The 17,180-nt window shown below is 41.4% G+C and overlaps 1 protein-coding gene across 1 annotated transcript in view; it reads right to left on the reverse strand.

The window, feature by feature from the left end:
- LOC126413257 (myrosinase 1-like) overlaps positions 1-15,151 on the reverse strand; it is a 109,373-nt gene extending 94,222 nt beyond the window's left edge. Inside the window, exons 1-2 of the mRNA XM_050083158.1 lie at positions 15,006-15,151; positions 10,385-10,467 (exon numbers count right to left, since the gene is read on the reverse strand). Of these exons, the coding sequence (XP_049939115.1) occupies positions 10,385-10,467; positions 15,006-15,151 (229 nt within the window). The remainder of the gene's footprint in view (positions 1-10,384; positions 10,468-15,005) is intronic.
- Positions 15,152-17,180: the final 2,029 nt, after the last annotated feature.

Here is a 17,180-nt window from a genome sequence, read left to right on the forward strand (position 1 = left end):
TGCCACGTCGTGTTGCGGCACTTTTGCGTGCTTGTGGGGGCTCTACACGATATTAGGCATGTGTATCAGTACCTTTGGCTCTTCAGTGTGTAATATTAATTATGTATTCCAATTGTTACTTGATGGCTGAATATTACGTTGCTTAAAGAAATCGAAACAACAAGGAAATGAATGGTTGCAAAATTAAGTATAAGAACACCACGCCACTGTATAGTTAGCAATTAGCACTTCATACTTTCGTTTCTTCTGCGGTTCATCACGCAGTGTTGCGAGGCTATATTTGAATTTCAAGAGCTTTGGGTTGCCCACGTTCATTATATAATGGAGCAAGTGACCTGATAATTATATTGTGTTTTCTATTGGAAGTAGCATTACGTCTGGCAGTAGCACTTGTTCTGCATGTACGTTCTGTATCGCCGTTCTTAGTCTGGTACCAAGTCTTCCTTGAAGCCACTGCCATACTTCGGTGGCTGTGCTACATGTAAATCTACGTGTCAATGTGTCTTGTTTGTTACATTTTACACAGTTGAGGGAGAGGGTTTAGTGAATGCATGTAACTTACTATGTACTAGAATGCTTTCATTGACAACCTTATACCACGTCGGTCTGGTATCTGTTGATAACTGATGGTTATTAATATTATTCCAGACCTCAGGCCAATTTAAAAGAGGGTACTTGTTGTGGATTCTGTTTCGAGATCTTTTTGTAAATTGGCCACCATTTCCTTTCAGTGCACAGTTTAGCGCTCCGGCTTGTGTAGCTATTCTCAATTATCGACATTTTCAAGAAGTTAAGTTTTGGGTTTATTTTCCAATCTTAACAGGTGCTATACGGCTTTCAGGAGTAACAGCGTTTGCAAAGGTATCCGTCAGATCTGGAGAATTTACTCTTGTCTCATTAATAACACCGTTACCAGGAAGGGCTTGCAAGTTTGCTCTATATCAGTTATGCCGATCCATCTTTCTCGCAAGGAATCTCTATTTGATCTTGAAGATATTTCTTCCTCTCGCGAATTACCCTAACTATTGTTGCGGGGCCGGTAACGTGAATACGACATAGAAAAAACCTAATAAGTAGCAGCCGTTTACCAATTTTGTCTCTTGATACATGTTTAAACGACGCATTAAGTGCTCTTGGACATTAGCTCTAACTTTCGGCAGCGTTGAACGCCAGCTGCAAGCCGCCGTCTTCAGTGGGTATGATACGAGGTCGATCCCAAGACCTAATATCTTCTTCGCTACAGAGATCCACTGCTGTTCGTCTAATTATAGAGCACTGCTAAGATTCATGGTTAGAAATTTTTTATAGTTGATAATGGCTACAGTATCTCGGCAACAGCGGCTACAATGCTTCTGGAAGTTGCTATCTGATTCTGTAACGAAACAAATACGCTCAAGTTGTGGGCTAGTGCGCTGCACGTAACTTTTTCTCATATTAAAGTCAAACTCGGAATTTCACTGTTTAATTTCTTTAACAGTGGTTCCATCACGATTGCGTGAAATTCCGTTGATAGTGGAAACCGTGTCACACTGATCGCTTAATGCCAACGAGCGCTATCTCATGATCTCTCTGAATTTATTACTAATTTCAAATGCCTGCGCTGTTCTCGGTATGCTTTAGAGAAGTTAATTTCAGACTGAACAAGGCTAAAAACAGTAAAAGTCAGAAACCCTCTTCCAACTTCTCATACAATTAGAAGAGAGAGAGCGGATATCTCATAGAATACGGAATCATGCATTTGAAGCATTGTCCAGCAGTCCGATAGCAAAATCACCAAGTTTAGATGGATTGCGAACGGAATTCTACCTCACTTATTGTGACATTCTGGAAGGCGAACTTGTTGACGTTTTTAACGATGTCTGGAACATCCGACAACTCCTTGCAAGTTTCCAGGAAAGACTAATCGTTTTAATACCGAAGATATGTCCACCAACAATCATAGAATCGTTGAGGCCAACAACTTGGATGTATGCAGGTTATGAAATTTTGGCCCAAGTATTAACTCCGCACTAGGGGAAGTAATGAAAATCTTGACATGAGAGGAGCAGACGTGCTCTGTTTCGGAAGCAGTACCATACACACACACACACACACACCAAGCGACTTGCGTAATATAATGTACTAGAAATAACGGACATTTGCAAATTAAACTTCTCTAAAGCATTTCACGGGGTCTCCCATAATTGCGTTCTTAAAAAAAATAAAAGATATAAAATCCTATATTCCCCAATGCGACATTTTTGTCACAATGTAACAAGAATGGGCAGACATACTGCATGTCTGTCGATAAAGATTCCAAATATACGTTAATTGAAACTCGTCATGCTGGTGTAAATCTGAGTGAATTTGTACTAAAGAAAAGACTATTCCTACACCTAAATAAAAGAAGGCATTTTACGTGTGACAACTTCTTCACTTCACTTTCACTATCATGCCATTTGGAAACAAAGTCAACAAGCGTGTTTACTAGAATAAACAAAATTCTAAAAGAAGTGTCTTAAGTGTGTGCATAAAGCTCGTGAGAACCCATACAAGACTGTAGCTTTCAAAATCGACGATATGATCCTCCATGTGTATCAAAGAGAGCCAGGAAAGATTGTAACCGTTGTCAGTTGCTTCCATCCAGCTTTATTGTTTGCAACTTGTAGGAAGTCAAAGCCTGACGCAGGGACATGTTACAAATAATTATATATGGCCCTCAAATATTCAGTGAAAGAATAACTATAATAAAGATAACTTTTTATACATTTTAGATCAATGGCTGTGTGTCCTACTGTGGTGAAACAAACATCAAAACAACAAACGAGATTTTTCACTCAAGCTGGCCAAACATCACACGGAAGACAGAGTTATCCACGTTGAATCATCACACATAGGCGGAAGTCATCTGCCAGGTGTGAAAATCTTGCCAAGACAAGAAAGTAGGTATAGATGTGCTTTGTGTGAAAAACCAGCTTGCAGGAAATGTGTTGTTACAAGTTCCTATGTTGGTGCAGACTGCAAAAGCTCAGTCTACAGACAGTGATGATCCGTAGGTACCTGAAACACATTTACTTGCACAGATCGCAACGTTCATTTATAGACACTGTGTGCGAAAATGTAGACCTGTATTAGATTATGCCAATATATTGATTCTGTGTTACCTGCTGTAGCTTACTTGCAGAAATCATCATTTTTTACTGAAGGCTTTTTGACTTGGCTGTAGTTCTATAGAATTGCAAAATTTCTTTACGATATTACGAACAGTTTTCAAGTGTATACGTATTTAAGTTGATGCAGACAAGAAATAAGAAAATATTCGATGTCTAGAGTTAAAACAAAACAACAGACCATTAGTGTGACTATTTGTTAAAAAAAAACTCTCCCCGTAAAATTAAGAAAAGAAGACTACGAACAAGATGTGAAAGTATCGACTACATATGGGACATTTGTGTCCCGACGACGGTTTTAGGGGTTCGAAAAATCTGTATTAAGTGTGTGTAGAGATCTTGAAGACAAAGGAAAAGAAATACTTCAGAGCGCTTGTTCCAGTCATGCCTGTTACAACGGCAGCGTCTTCAGTTTTGGTTTCGCATGCTCCACCCTCCACTGCAGTTTGTTGGGTATCTCCTAATATTTGTTATGGAAGCCCCCCATGTCCTAAACAGCATCTCCAATGATTTATATCGCTGAGTGAGTTGCTGTCTAGTTTTCAATAGACCCTGCCGAGAAAGTACTGCTGTTTTGCCAAATTAATTCTGGTTGTGTAGGCACAGTGATCCGAAAATTTTACTGGCCACATTTGAGCAGGTGTAACATTAATAGCTGTATCTCGTGACTCGTAGATCCCATTAAATCTACTTTCCGAAGTGCTGGTGACGTAGGTGTAGGCCATTGTGTCGCCGTTTGCAATCTCCCAGATGTCCCGCATACTTAGCTTTGTGATCATATGCTCCAGCTCTGCTCACTTGTTGTAAGTTGGAGTTTGGTCCCTTTGGTTAATGCCACATTTAAAATCTCCTGAGTTTCAACTTTGTTCCACGTCATCGGCTAAACAGGCACAACTTCGTGTTTAATGAACTTAGCATCTGTGAAGTTTTTATAGTTACTTCCAGACGGAATGTATACATTTAAGAAGTGTGTCCCTGTTTCGGACATTGTTAACGCCCTTCTTTTTACAACCTTCCAGTTTCTACAGATGGTGTACCATCCTTTATTAATCTACATATATCACAATTCTCGCCTGAAGTTGAGATGGTAGAAACTTCCGGTAGTAATGTTGGGTCTTATACAGTTGCATATAAAAACTGTTGAAGACACACGAGTTTTAACCACGAAGAGATTTTGCTATTGTTGAAAGTGCAGACTTTATGGTTCTGCAACGATTTCTGACGATGGCTGACGATTTCTTGATAGTCAGTTTCGGCTTTTGTTTTAATTTTTGTAATTAGATTTGGTTTCGCGTCTCTGATTTTACGCTTTCAGTCACAACGATACCCTGTTTCGGTCCTTTCTTTTCGTCTTCCCCTTTCTTCATAGGGGGCTGGGTAGCTACCTGGTTTGAGGCGCCTTGCCATGGTTCGCGCGGCTCCCCCCGTCGGAGGTTCGAGTCCTCCCTTGGGCGTGTTTAAGCTAGATTAAGTAATGTGTAAGCCTAGGGACTGATGACCTCAGCACTTTGGTCCTACAGGAACTTAGGGTGCACCGTGTGGGGGAATCTTTTGGAGCCTGACACACTACTCTCACCTAGGTCAGTATTTGACTGTGTAAGAGGTCTTGTTCTATTTTTTCCTGCGCTTTTTCAGTGCTAGTCCCTGATATCTTCCTTTTATGTTGTTAATTCTTTCTGTTAATATGTAGTCCTACACCTTGAGCTACAGTTGTCTTCTTTTGTAACTCCTCTGCTAAGTGAACTTCTTCTGTGTCTGCTTCTGTGGAATGGATATTACTCTGCACTTCAGGGTTTGTTACAGATTCTTCAAGCAACGCAACGATTTGATTTGCTTCCACCTAGAAATTGGTGAGATTGAGTTTCGGACTTCGCCTACTCACGTTCACATTAGTGTCTGCTACGTCACGTGGCTCATGCTCATGATTTCGTGTTTCAACACTGTCCGAGTAAGGTGCACTGTTGACCTCAACTATGAGGCTAGACGGATCCTGAATACTTGCTGCCGAAGCTGTTTTCCTGTTATTAATGTCAGATCGATTCTCTACATTGTTTCTGTCCTGTGCTGTGCTAAATTACTGACTGCATCAGCGGGATCACGAACTGCGTCCTCAACTCCTCACGGTTTTCAGCTGAGACAGTAGTGTTTACATCTGAATCTCTTGTTGTACCCGGAACCCGATCATAAAGTAGAGGATGACCTTCGGCAATATTTATTTACATATGAAATTTCCGTCTCTAGTAGTCCTGCTTAACATGGTCGGTTTGGTTCCATATGAAACACAATGAGAGCTGCCCCAGATACGTTAAATAGCCCTGATAGTTCCTCGAGTCGATCACTGATGGAACCTGCTTTTTCACCTCCAATTTTATTGATCGTATATGACTGGGAACGGGAAACTGTTAATAGTCAGCCCATACCTTGTTTTAAATACCACAAATGTAACTTTCGTCTCATAACTTCGTTCGGCAATTCCACTAATATATTAAACACTTTGGGCACGTTGCCTTCTATGCAGCGACAGAAAACTTAAAGTACGGAAGTTAGTACCATGTCAATATTTCGTGAAGAGTACCAAACAACACGTTCGTAAACTGGATGAAAGTTAATTTTGTAATAAATTATAGACTGTTACGCTGTATACTATTCACTTGATCTCTAGTAAGTCTGAGACTGATAGTTACTTACTGCTCGTTTTCTAAGACTGTAGGCTGCTCATTATCCTTTGAGAATTCAAGTTTGAAAGTATTCTTTCTGGGGTGTGTTTCCATTGCAGTTGCACTATTGAAATAGTGAAGATACACGTAAACAACACTTTCCAGGAACGGTTATCAACCTGAAAAGATCGCTAAGTAAAGACTCTTGAGAACCGCACAATATCAGCAAGTAAACACAAGTTACACGCTCGAGTGTCCGTCCGCCGCGACCTTCAGATTAGCACTCTTCAGATTAGCACTCTTCTAACCATTACGCCACGACAGACAGGCTCCGACGCACTCTCCTTGAATATGTGCTCGTCGAAGACGATTTTGATCTTATCTTCATTCTAAAACGTGCGGAGCTATCATCTCAACTTGCAAAAGACGAGGACGAGGACCGAGTTGGCAGAACTGGTCTTTCATTGTTAGTTAAGCCTGAATGATAGATAGTGATCACTTGTAAACGCATTATTAAAACCCTCTGTGCTTCGTGTTTGTTGGTATCCAGATGCTGCCACTGCAATTCAGATGTTCTGTCTGGTCCATAATATGTGTCGTGACGTAATCAATCCTTAAAATACAGGGCATAAGCGAATATAATGACCGTCAGGTAGCTCCCATTTCCTGAATCAATGACCCACTTCCTCTCTCTGATGACACGCTCTGGCCCAATTTTTATGCTACTGTTCCCAAATGATCCGTTTTTCTGCCGTTTTGTCTACAGTGTCCCAGTATTTTTGCTGTTGAGTGTCTCTTATGGCCCTCCTAACAGACTGGAGTGGTCTGCCCGAATCACTTTGCTCGGCGCACACTTCCCATAGAAACTGAAGGTGCTTGAAGTGTTTCACTATATATCCTTATTACAATGTTAACGATGATTATTGTAAATATCATATCTGAAACGAATGGATGCTAGTATACCATTGAGGGGTTACTTGCATTATTGATAATTAAATCTCAATCATTATACTTTGAGATTTGGCGCTCTGGCTCCTGTGGTGGCAGCCATCCATGTTATCCTCTTACTAAACTAGCTCAATTCTTCACGGAAATGGTACTCATTGTACCATATGTTTTCGGTCTCTCACGCCCCTTCTGACGTCATACCTCAGCTAACACAATCTCAACAAAACTTTGTAGTGATGGGTAGGATGGAATATTATGGCTCTACAGCCAGAAAAGTCGCAAGATAAGCTTAAAAACTCATCGCTGAGAGAGCTAAATGCTTTTTAATGATCTTGTTCCAGAAGGATTTCGGGGTTAAAAAAGCTATGGGATGAGTGCATAATATCCAATGCGGACTATTTTGAAAGATATAGCATTAATGTAGAGGAATAAATAAATTTTTTTCCAGAAATACAGAAATTTTTCTTTTCCACGAATATCGAATGTTAAAATCGCATGCATATTTAACGATGGATGACACATTATCAAGGGAAAGTATGCAAGTGCACGAAATTTTTAAAATATTTATTCTTGCAGTTTGAACCGCAGCTGAGCTGTTAGATTTTCCCGTGCGGTTCTAGGCGCTGCAGTCTGGAACCGCGAGACCGCTACGGTCGCAGGTTCGAAACCTGCCTCGGGCATGGATGTGTGTGATGTCCTTAGGTTAGTAAGGTTTAACTAGTTCTAAGTTCTAGAGGACTAATGACCTCAGAAGTTAAGTCCCATAGTGCTCAGAGCCGTTTGAACCATTCTTTTTTTTTTTTTTTTTTTTTTTTGATGTTCAAATGTGTGTGAAACTTTTGGGACTTAACTGCTAAGGTCATCAGTCCCTAAGTTTATTCTGTGGTTTGTTAAGTTTTCACATTTATACTGACTTTTGGATCACGCAGTATATAACGATGCTTGTATTCCGGCGTAGTAGTTGCGCTACGTTGCATACAAGCTGCAGCAACGCCCTCTACCGGAAAACTTTCTAATCAGCCTTTACAAATGTCTCCACAAATATGGGTTTCTAAACACATTTTCTTCGACAGCACGCAACATATTAATAAAAACATAGTACGAATGTAGCAAAAAGTGAGTATGTACGTCGGATGAAGTATTTCTTCGTTTGATATTTCTTTATTGACCACCCACGCCTTTCTTTGTGTGGTCTATTTTTCTCATTAATTGTAAGGTGCTAATAAGTTATTAAACGGCACCGTGGTTTTAATTTTGATTATTTCACTCGTTTTTGACGGCGGTTATTTCTGTAATGATGAATTATTGCAGTGGTACATAGCTCGTAACGAAAGTGCCCTCAGTTTTGAGTTGGTTCGCCTTGTTATCTAGTTTTGATATTTCCTTACAAAACAATGAAATGTATCAGCATCGAGTGTTTTTTAATGGCACTTTTCACCTATTATAATATGTAATCAGTATTACATTGTTTGATTCCCTACCAATATTTATTGATTTTCTCCTTAATTTATCAACCAGGTTACGTTTCATTTGTACGGAATTAAGCGATGTCAAGCCTCTTCACTGCGTCCGTCTTCGCCATCGGAGGGAGTGCAGTGGCTATCTGGCTACATTCCGCAGGGCGAACCTTGAGCCCAAGTGTGCTTTTCGGGACTGATCCGCGCGTCTGATACAACCAACCAGTCGCATAACGCGACCAAGTTGTATTCTGGTTCTGACGATGTCGAGCCATACTCCTGCGTTGCCTACATTCACATTGCTAAATACATATCTATTATATTTTAAAATTGTAGGCCGCGCGGGATTAGCCGAGCGGTCTAAGGTGCTGCAGTCATGGACTCTGCGGCTGGTCCCGGCGGAGTTTCGAGTTCTCCCTTGGGTATGGGTGTGTGTGTTTGTCCTTAGGATAATTTAGGTTAAGTAGTGTGTAAGCTTAGGGACTGATGACCTTTGAAGTTAAGTCCCATAAGATTTCACACACATTTAACATTTTTTCTTAAATTGTAGACGTGCAGTGTCCATTATTAAAAACATAAATTCTGCCAGATGGTGATATTAACGTCAAAAATAGTTCCAGAATAATTAAAATCGTAGTGGCTGTTGGTCATTTCACATCAAAGTTATTCCCGTGATGTCCCGTCAGTATTCTCCAGAAAAAAGAAAGAAATATATATCTAATTTCTCTCGGCTGATAAGTCAGGTTCTTCACATGAAACACGACCCATTAGATAGCACTACTCGCGTAGAATAAAATGCTGCGTTTTCTCTCTGTTAGTCTTGGGAAGTTTCTTTAGAAAATATACACTTTTTTCTTATTGATGTCAAGAGTAGAGCTTAGCTGTAGTGCGGATGAGCAGCTGAATTGCCTCTGTGAGATCTGTCACTGCTTCAGAGAAAGCTGAGGGAGGGAAGTCTTGTACTGGTCTCGTGACGGTTCAGTATTACATTTCTGCGTAATGCGACAAAATGCTTGTCTTTGTATATCACAGACTTACGCAAAAGACATCCATCTGCTTTATGTTCGAAACTGAGAACATATGGAGCTATAGTCAAAGGTGCTTGTTTGGATGTTCTCTGCATGTGACAAATCAGAAAAACGTGACAGTCTCTGTTTCGGAACATGCAACCTGTATAAACCAGCTGTGACTCTGCCAGAAGCAAATAACGTTTTTTAGATATCCAAATTGGCAGGCTCCCTTTACTACCATACAGAAGCTTATAAAGAGTGAGAGAGATGGTGAGGAATGGGACAGGAAGAGTATTAAAGGCGTAGAAAACTGTGTGTGCGTGTGTGTTTGTGGAAGAGAGAGAGAAAGAGAGAGACAGAAAGCGAGAGAAAGACAGGTGCTGCTACAACTGCAATTTGGAAGTCAGTTTTATTGCTGACAACAACAACGATAAGATCTGAGGCCCAGATCAACAAAACTTTATCGGTTTTTCAAATGTTTGATATGTTTGTCAAACATAGACCGCGGTGGAAGGTTTCAGAGGAATATTGATTGCCCTCAAATTTGATACAGACACCGTTTCTGGTAACGTTTCACTTGGAATGTTTAGGGAGAATCAGTTTTCCTCACTGCATTGTGTGAGAGTATATGGAAACAAAACAAACGGAGGACCAGTGGCAGTTACCAAAACGGCAGAGGTTTTGCGTCTTTCCCAGCCGTACATTATGCAGGAAGACATAATATGGTAATCAATATTCTGCACACATCTTCCTCATTGTGGTATTTCAATAAAATTTCATTAGATTTTAATGGTTTTATTTATATATGAATTTTAAACATCCACTGGACTGGCGTCTTGTTTTTTCTTTATATCCAGCGATAAAGTCAATGCAAGAAACGTTTTGTCTGCATTTATAGCCTTCTCCATTAGTTTCAAAATACTCCACGACAGCCTGACAGTTACTTCTAAAATGAAGTCCAATTTGACCATCTTTGTTGGTACGTCTGGCAGCTTCTTGGACGAACTGACAGATAGAAAAGAGTGAATCTGACAAAGAAGCTTGATCGTTACTGGGGGCGTTCACTAAAAGCTCGAGTTCTTTATCCAGTTTGGTATGGGATAATAACCCTTTTTATTTTTTCCATTGTTTTTAGTTTTGCAGCACGTCAGATCGTGACTCACCATCTGCGTCCCAGGCGCCCTCGGTCTGGTAGGCGGCAGTGGAAGCGCCGAAGTAGAAGTCGTCTGGGAACTGGTTGGCAGCCCTGCGTGATGCCAACGCTGATTGGGGAACTCCGAGCAACAGACTCACTGCGGTCAACACCGCAACATGTAGCGCCACTCGCTGCATTTCGTGCAAAAAACGGAGTCCAGTATGGCCTGGCAGTTCAACGGCGTTTATATATTAGTCACACTTGCTACCTGAGGCAGCCTCTTTCAAGTGGTTACAACTCTGAAAAAGGAGTACTTAGATAATCTGAGAAATCAGGTGACACTTGTCACATGATTTCAAGTGCTCACAACTCTGAAAAAAGAATATTTAGATAATTGGAGAAATCATGTGAACAGTGTCACCTGATTCCATCTCGAAAGCGTACAATTTGCACGACGCTCGCTCATAAGATTGAGAGCTGCTTTTGATGCTGCGAAGATAAATTAAAATAATTACACATGCTGCGTTGGAGGGAGAGTGAGCTGTCCTTCGCTACACATGATTTCAAGTGGTTACAACTCTGAAAAAAGATTACTTAGATAATCGGAGAAATCATGTGAACAGTGTCACCTGATTCTATCTCGAAAGCGTACAATCTGCACGACGTTCGCTGATAAGATTTGGAGCTGCTTCTGATGCTGCGAAGATAAATTAAAATAATTACACATGCTGCGTTGGAGGGAGAGTGAGCTGTCCTTCGCTACAGTAGATAGACGACATGCGAGTCAAAGAGGGGCAAAAGCCGTATAGGCACTGGGTCGTCCATCTGTCATCGTGTAAGAAAGCACTGTGGGCAAGTAGAGGGCGGAAACTGACTCCGCCGATTTAACTTCTTTCTCTGTTCCGGTTGTTCGGGGCTGTAAGTTCCTCTCTTAGTCTTGTAGCTAACTGCACTCACTCCAGTAGTAGTGCACTCAGGGAGCACGTGGTAGCACCCCCCCTCCCCCCCCCCCCCCCCACCGTCCAAACACCCCAATCGATAAAATATGTCGCGACTTTTCTATCTGTATCGCTCTTGACTGTAAATTCGACGGCGATCGCACACGGGTCTTAATCAAAATGGTTCAAATGGCCCTGAGCACTATGGGACTTAACATCTGAGATCATCAGTCCCCTAGAACTTAGAACTACTTAAACCTAACTAACCTAAGGACATCACACACATCCATGCCCGAGGCAGGATTCAAAGCTGCGACCGTAGCGGTCGCGCGGTTCTAGACTGAAGCGCCTAGAACGGCTCGGCCACACCGGCCGGCAGGTCTTACTCACACCTGGCCTTTTTGAGATAATACTGTCATCGACTGTATATGTTGCCTTTCCGACACCAGTTATATCAAGTTAGAACGACCTATGCGGAGATCAGAAATGTGATAAATGCCACAACCGCCGATGCAGCAGAGTGTACCCACCCTCCATCGCATCGTCTCACCCAGCGCTGGACTATAATCTGTATTGTCATCCTTATTTATGTCATGTATGGTTACCCTAAATGAAACAAATTGACCTGTAAGTTTAACTTACACCTTCGGACAATATTTGTAGAAGCAGATAGCTGGAGATGCTGTTTTACTTCTCGTTTGTGACATATTTCCTCTGCAGGGACCTGTGACAATTTTCTTGTACTCTGTGCAAGTCCGACCAGTGTTAAGTCCTTCTGACGATATGTTGCCATATATGTGCTTCTACCATTTGCTCTCCATGTTTCTTTAAGACGAAAGACACCTATTTTTGGTAAAAGTTGTCTTTATTCTGGTTTATTCTGAAACTGACGTCTTTCAGATGCACTCATCTGAGATTATCTCATTTGCTCACGTTTTTCAGTGAATATGGCGCATTGGTGCACTACAAATACCTGGAGTTTTTCTGTAGTTATATCTTACCCTTGTTCAAAACTGCTTTAGTGCTGATGGTTGTAACGTGTTGTGGCTAAATTTTTATTCTGTTTTGTTTATCAGCTGCTGTTGTAGGAAATAACATACTTTATCCTGTGTGGCGAAAGATAATATGGTAAGTACAGTATCTAATATAAGATTCACTCCCGCTTTACAATGTGCAGAAATGCTACACATCCTAGAAAATGTCCTGAGAATCGCATCCTGTTTCAGTAGTTGGCAATGATAGCTTCAGGGGATGCAATGTGAATAAATCTCAGTACCTTCTCTCGAAGTCTAGTCGGTCCTACACAAGATCCGAATTCTGTGAACTCTGAGTATTTTGTGTGCAGGCGGTTCAGAGCAGTGTTCCGCAAGCCACGGGCCGCGGAGCATTTGTTTCCCGCCACAAACTGATGGGTGTGAAGTGAACATTTACATACTATTGTAAGGAACTGAGGAATTTCAATTTCATACATAACGTGAATTTTTAAAGAAATTAAATGTAACTTATTTCCTTAGATTTCAAGTAAGAAGCTGTACGTTTTGAGCCGTGCATGGCTTGTGTTCGCGCCATCTCTTATTTTACATACTTTTTTCTCTGCCACCTCGTTAGGTTAGTTTCAATTTTTGTTGTCACTCAGTTGCTGTTTTGCCTCCCCATGAGCAACAGCAGCGGCGCTTATCGATGTAAGCCCTGACTATCTTTGCTGACTGCTATTACTTCTCAGTTGTCGTGTGTTGGGAGTTAGTTCGGATCTGCCAGTGACTTGGGAGGCGCTAGCAGTGCACTTCGGACCTGGCAGTGTTTGACTTAGGACGCGGCAGAAGTTCATTCGGGGCGCGGCTGCAGTGAGGTCCGGACAGCCATGACTCGCCCGACGGTTGCCGATACGTATGACTTGAGTGCGGACCACCTTGGTTGGTCGTCCGTCGGTCGCCTTGTCGGACGACGTGTATGTTGGCCAGCGATCGCTTATGGGTTGCCTGCGTGTGCCGACTCGTGATTCGTCCTTGTTATTGCACAGTCGCTACCGTTAGTATTGTCTAGTCCTTCGTGCAAGTGTTCGTGAAACTGTGTGTAGCTTGTGATGTCGACTGCTCAGTTATTTTGGTGCTGTCTCCGTGCTGATGTGTGTCAGTCGGTCGGTTGGCGTGGAACAGCGAGGAAATCTCTGCGGGGCGTAGTTTGGCCGGGCCCACTGGTGGTCTCTACGCTGTGTCGAAGTGTGTGGAGCTGTTCCCATTGCTACGAGGTCCGTGGCTCACTGACCCTGGACTCTGCTGTGTTCTGACAAAAGAAACAGATTTTAACATAGCAACTGCCGGCCGCTGAGGCCGAGCCGTTCTAGGCGCTTCAGTGCGGAACCGCGCTGCTGCTACCGTCGTAGGTTTGAATCCTGCATCGGGCATGAATGTGTGTGATGTCCTTAGGTTGGTTAGGTTTAAGTAGTTCTAAGTCTAGGAGACTAATGACCTCAGATGTTAAGTTCCATAGTGCTCAGAGCCATTTGAACCAATACTAACGGCAGCGACTGTGCAATAACAAGGACGAATCACGAGTCGGCACAAGCAGGCAACCCATAAGCGATCGCTGGCCAACATACACGTCGTCCGACAAGGCGACCGACGGACGACCAACCAAGGTGGTCCGCACTCAAGTCATACGTATCGGCACCCGTCGGGCGAGTCATGGCTGTCCGGACCTCACTGCAGCCGCGCCCCGAATGAACTTCTGCCGCGTCCTAAGTCAAACACTGCCAGGTCCGAAGTGCACTGCTAGCGCCTCCCAAGTCACTGGCAGATCCGAACTAACTCCCAACACACGACAACTGAGAAGTAATAGCAGTCAGCAAAGATAGTCAGGGCTTACATCGATAAGCGCCGCTGCTGTTGCTTATGGGGAGGCAAAGCAGCAACTGAGTGACAACAAAAATTGAAACTAACCTAACGAGGTGGCAGAGAAAAAAGTATGTAAAATAAGAGATGGCGCGGACACGAGCCATGCACGGCTCAAAACGTACAGCTTATTACTTGAAGTCTAAATAAATAAGTTAAAAATTCACGTTATGTATGAAATTGAAATCCCTCAGTTTCTTACAATCGTATGTAAATGTTCATGTCACACCTTTCAGTTCGTGGCGGGAAACCAATGCCCCATGGCCCACATCTTGCGGTACACTGCTGTGGACCGCCTGCACACAACATACTCAGAGCTTATAGAATTCCGATCATTTGTAGGACCGACTAGACTATGAGAAAAGGTACTGATATTTATTCACATTGCAAATCCTGAAGCTATCATTGCACGCTGCTGAAACAGCATGCGATTCTCCAGACGTTTTCTAGCATGTGTAGCATTTCTGCACATTGTAAAACCGGATTGAATCACATATTAGATACTGTATTTACCATATTATCTTTCACTACACAGAATAACGTATGTTATTTCCGACAAACAGCAGCTCATAAACGAAAAAGAGTAAAAATTTAGCCACAACAACTTCATTATTGAAACCGACTATATCCTTCTCGTGAAGCATTCGATAGCGTCGCTTGACACTGTACTTCTTCTGTGAAGACAATATTGCATTGCAAATCAAACACTGAGGTCTCGTTCACCGCCAAAGGGACCACATATTGTCAGACAATTTCAGTTCAACAATATTGTTCCCGTCATGGAATTTACATTACTTGAGTATTTCGGCTCAGTTTTTACACAGCTGTGCTCTCCAGTAGTGCAAATATTATGACAGCTACACCACTATTTTCTATTACAGTGTTATTGCACTGTTTAGTTTCCTCGTTATGGGTAACTGTATCATAAGGGGCGGACCGCTCCTCGAGTGCAAGCAGTGAATCCATCGGGCTCGAAGAAAGGGAACATAAATAATTCTGAGACAATATCGTGATGATTAATTATATTACTTTTTTTTTATGTGGTGACAAAACGTGCCCAGTCTCCGAGTCTGTTGTGTGTCGTGAAAACCTAATGCTGCTATGATTCCCAGTATATGGAAACGAAAATTCTCAAACAAAAAATTCCTCTCTAATAACTTATGATGTGAATTATTTTCGTCAGCTGGAGTAACAAAATAAAATGAAGTGGGTACGTGATGATTAAACAGTATAGGAAGCCAGCTATAAGGCAGCTGGACTTATCGTAAAGACCAGAAACCACACACAATAGCAGGAACTTTGTTAACACCTGCATGTAAGGAAATGGTAAAATCAGTCATTCAGGTGAGAAGCTGCTACTGATATTTCAGAAATTCCTCATTCCGCTGAAAAAATCAGCTGCCGAGTTAGTGTGGTGGCCAGTGGCATCGAGGACATTTTGATGGACAAAATACAGAGCATGTAACGTCATTTCTTTATGGTTCATTTAAATCTGTATAATTTCTTTTTTATTTACAATTTTCACGTATTGGTACTATATTTTCTGTAGATGTTAAGTGTGCTATACTGGAGTTTGAAGTTTTTTTCATTATATTTGAGTAATGTATGTAAAAACTACGTAATTTGTCTATTACGTTAAATAATATTCTGATGACATTTTGTATTTAAAACTGTTTGTCTATATAAATTGTTCATGTGGATGAAAATTTGACAGTTTAAGAATTGGTCACTCTTAGAAACAATGTAAGAAATATATGTTATGTAAAAGTCAGTGTGCTTTTGTTTGAAACGAAAGTGGCTCTGGGGAGTGGAGAAGTTGGCAAGGGCGAATCGGCGCGCTACCTAGAGCAAGCAAGGGAAATTAGTCACACAGTCTGTAGGTAGCAGTGATTGAGGCAACACCTGTGTGGAACAGGAGAAGCTTTGCCTGCAAATTTGCACAAAAATGCCTCGATTGGAGACTGCAAACGGTTTACGGCATACCTGCGAGTTGCTGGACTACTGAATGTAAAATTGAACGATGCTGAGAAGAGAAATTGAGTCCATACAGCAAGATCCCTGCAGGCCATACTGTGGGTAGTGGAGCAGTCACAGCTGTTCGCCACACCCAAGCCAGCAGGCACCAGATAAGATATTTTTGTACTTTTACTTTCGTACAGCGTGAACCATTAATTTAAACTGTGTTTTAATAATCATTCTTGAAGTTTAAAGAAACACGTTCACCCTGTTATTTCATCCTAATCATACACCTATATAGGGTTCCTTCCTGGTGTTTGCTTAATCCGAGTATCCTATTTTACAGACTTTTGAAGTGCCAAGTTAAGATTAAGAGGCACCATTAAAGTTGTTTTTGTGTTTTATTAACTGTTGTGAAGTGTTATAGTAAAAGTTTGCTTATGTAAAATTCAATCAGAGTGTAGTCATGTTACTAGAATCTGTTAAATGATTATACAGAATTAGTTCAAAGAGTAATAGCTATTGGAATTAAATTTCAGTAAGAAAGAGTTTTTCTTGAAGTGAAATGTTCAGTATAAAAAGCGCGTGCTTTGGTATCTGAGTATTTAATATTTAAGTTTGTCAATTATGGGAAGGCTTTTCTAAAGGTCCCCCATGCCCAAATTTTTTTAGCTTCCTTGAAGTTATCTACTGGTGTCTCTCTTATTTAAAACGTAACGTATAAGAGTGTAGTTGAACATTGATTAACTGGAGTAAAATTTATTTGAAGAACCAAATTAAACAGTACCAAGAAAGTAGGTGAAGTTCATACTTTTGATTTTCCAACACTTCACTGTTTAATTGCCAGGATAGGATGGCGACCGTTAGTACATGTTTTAAACCACTAAATGAACTTGGAACTGAGTTGTCCTAGCTTCAGTGTAATATTATTCATACTGCGTTTCCATCTAACCCCTGGGTAGGATCTTAGGAAAAGAAGAGAATAATCTGATGTACTTATCCATTAGACACAACACACGCTCAAGTCCTGTAAAAAGGG

This window comes from Schistocerca serialis, chromosome 7, assembly GCF_023864345.2.
Source record: "Schistocerca serialis cubense isolate TAMUIC-IGC-003099 chromosome 7, iqSchSeri2.2, whole genome shotgun sequence".
Classification (NCBI taxonomy): Eukaryota; Metazoa; Arthropoda; class Insecta; order Orthoptera; family Acrididae; genus Schistocerca; species Schistocerca serialis.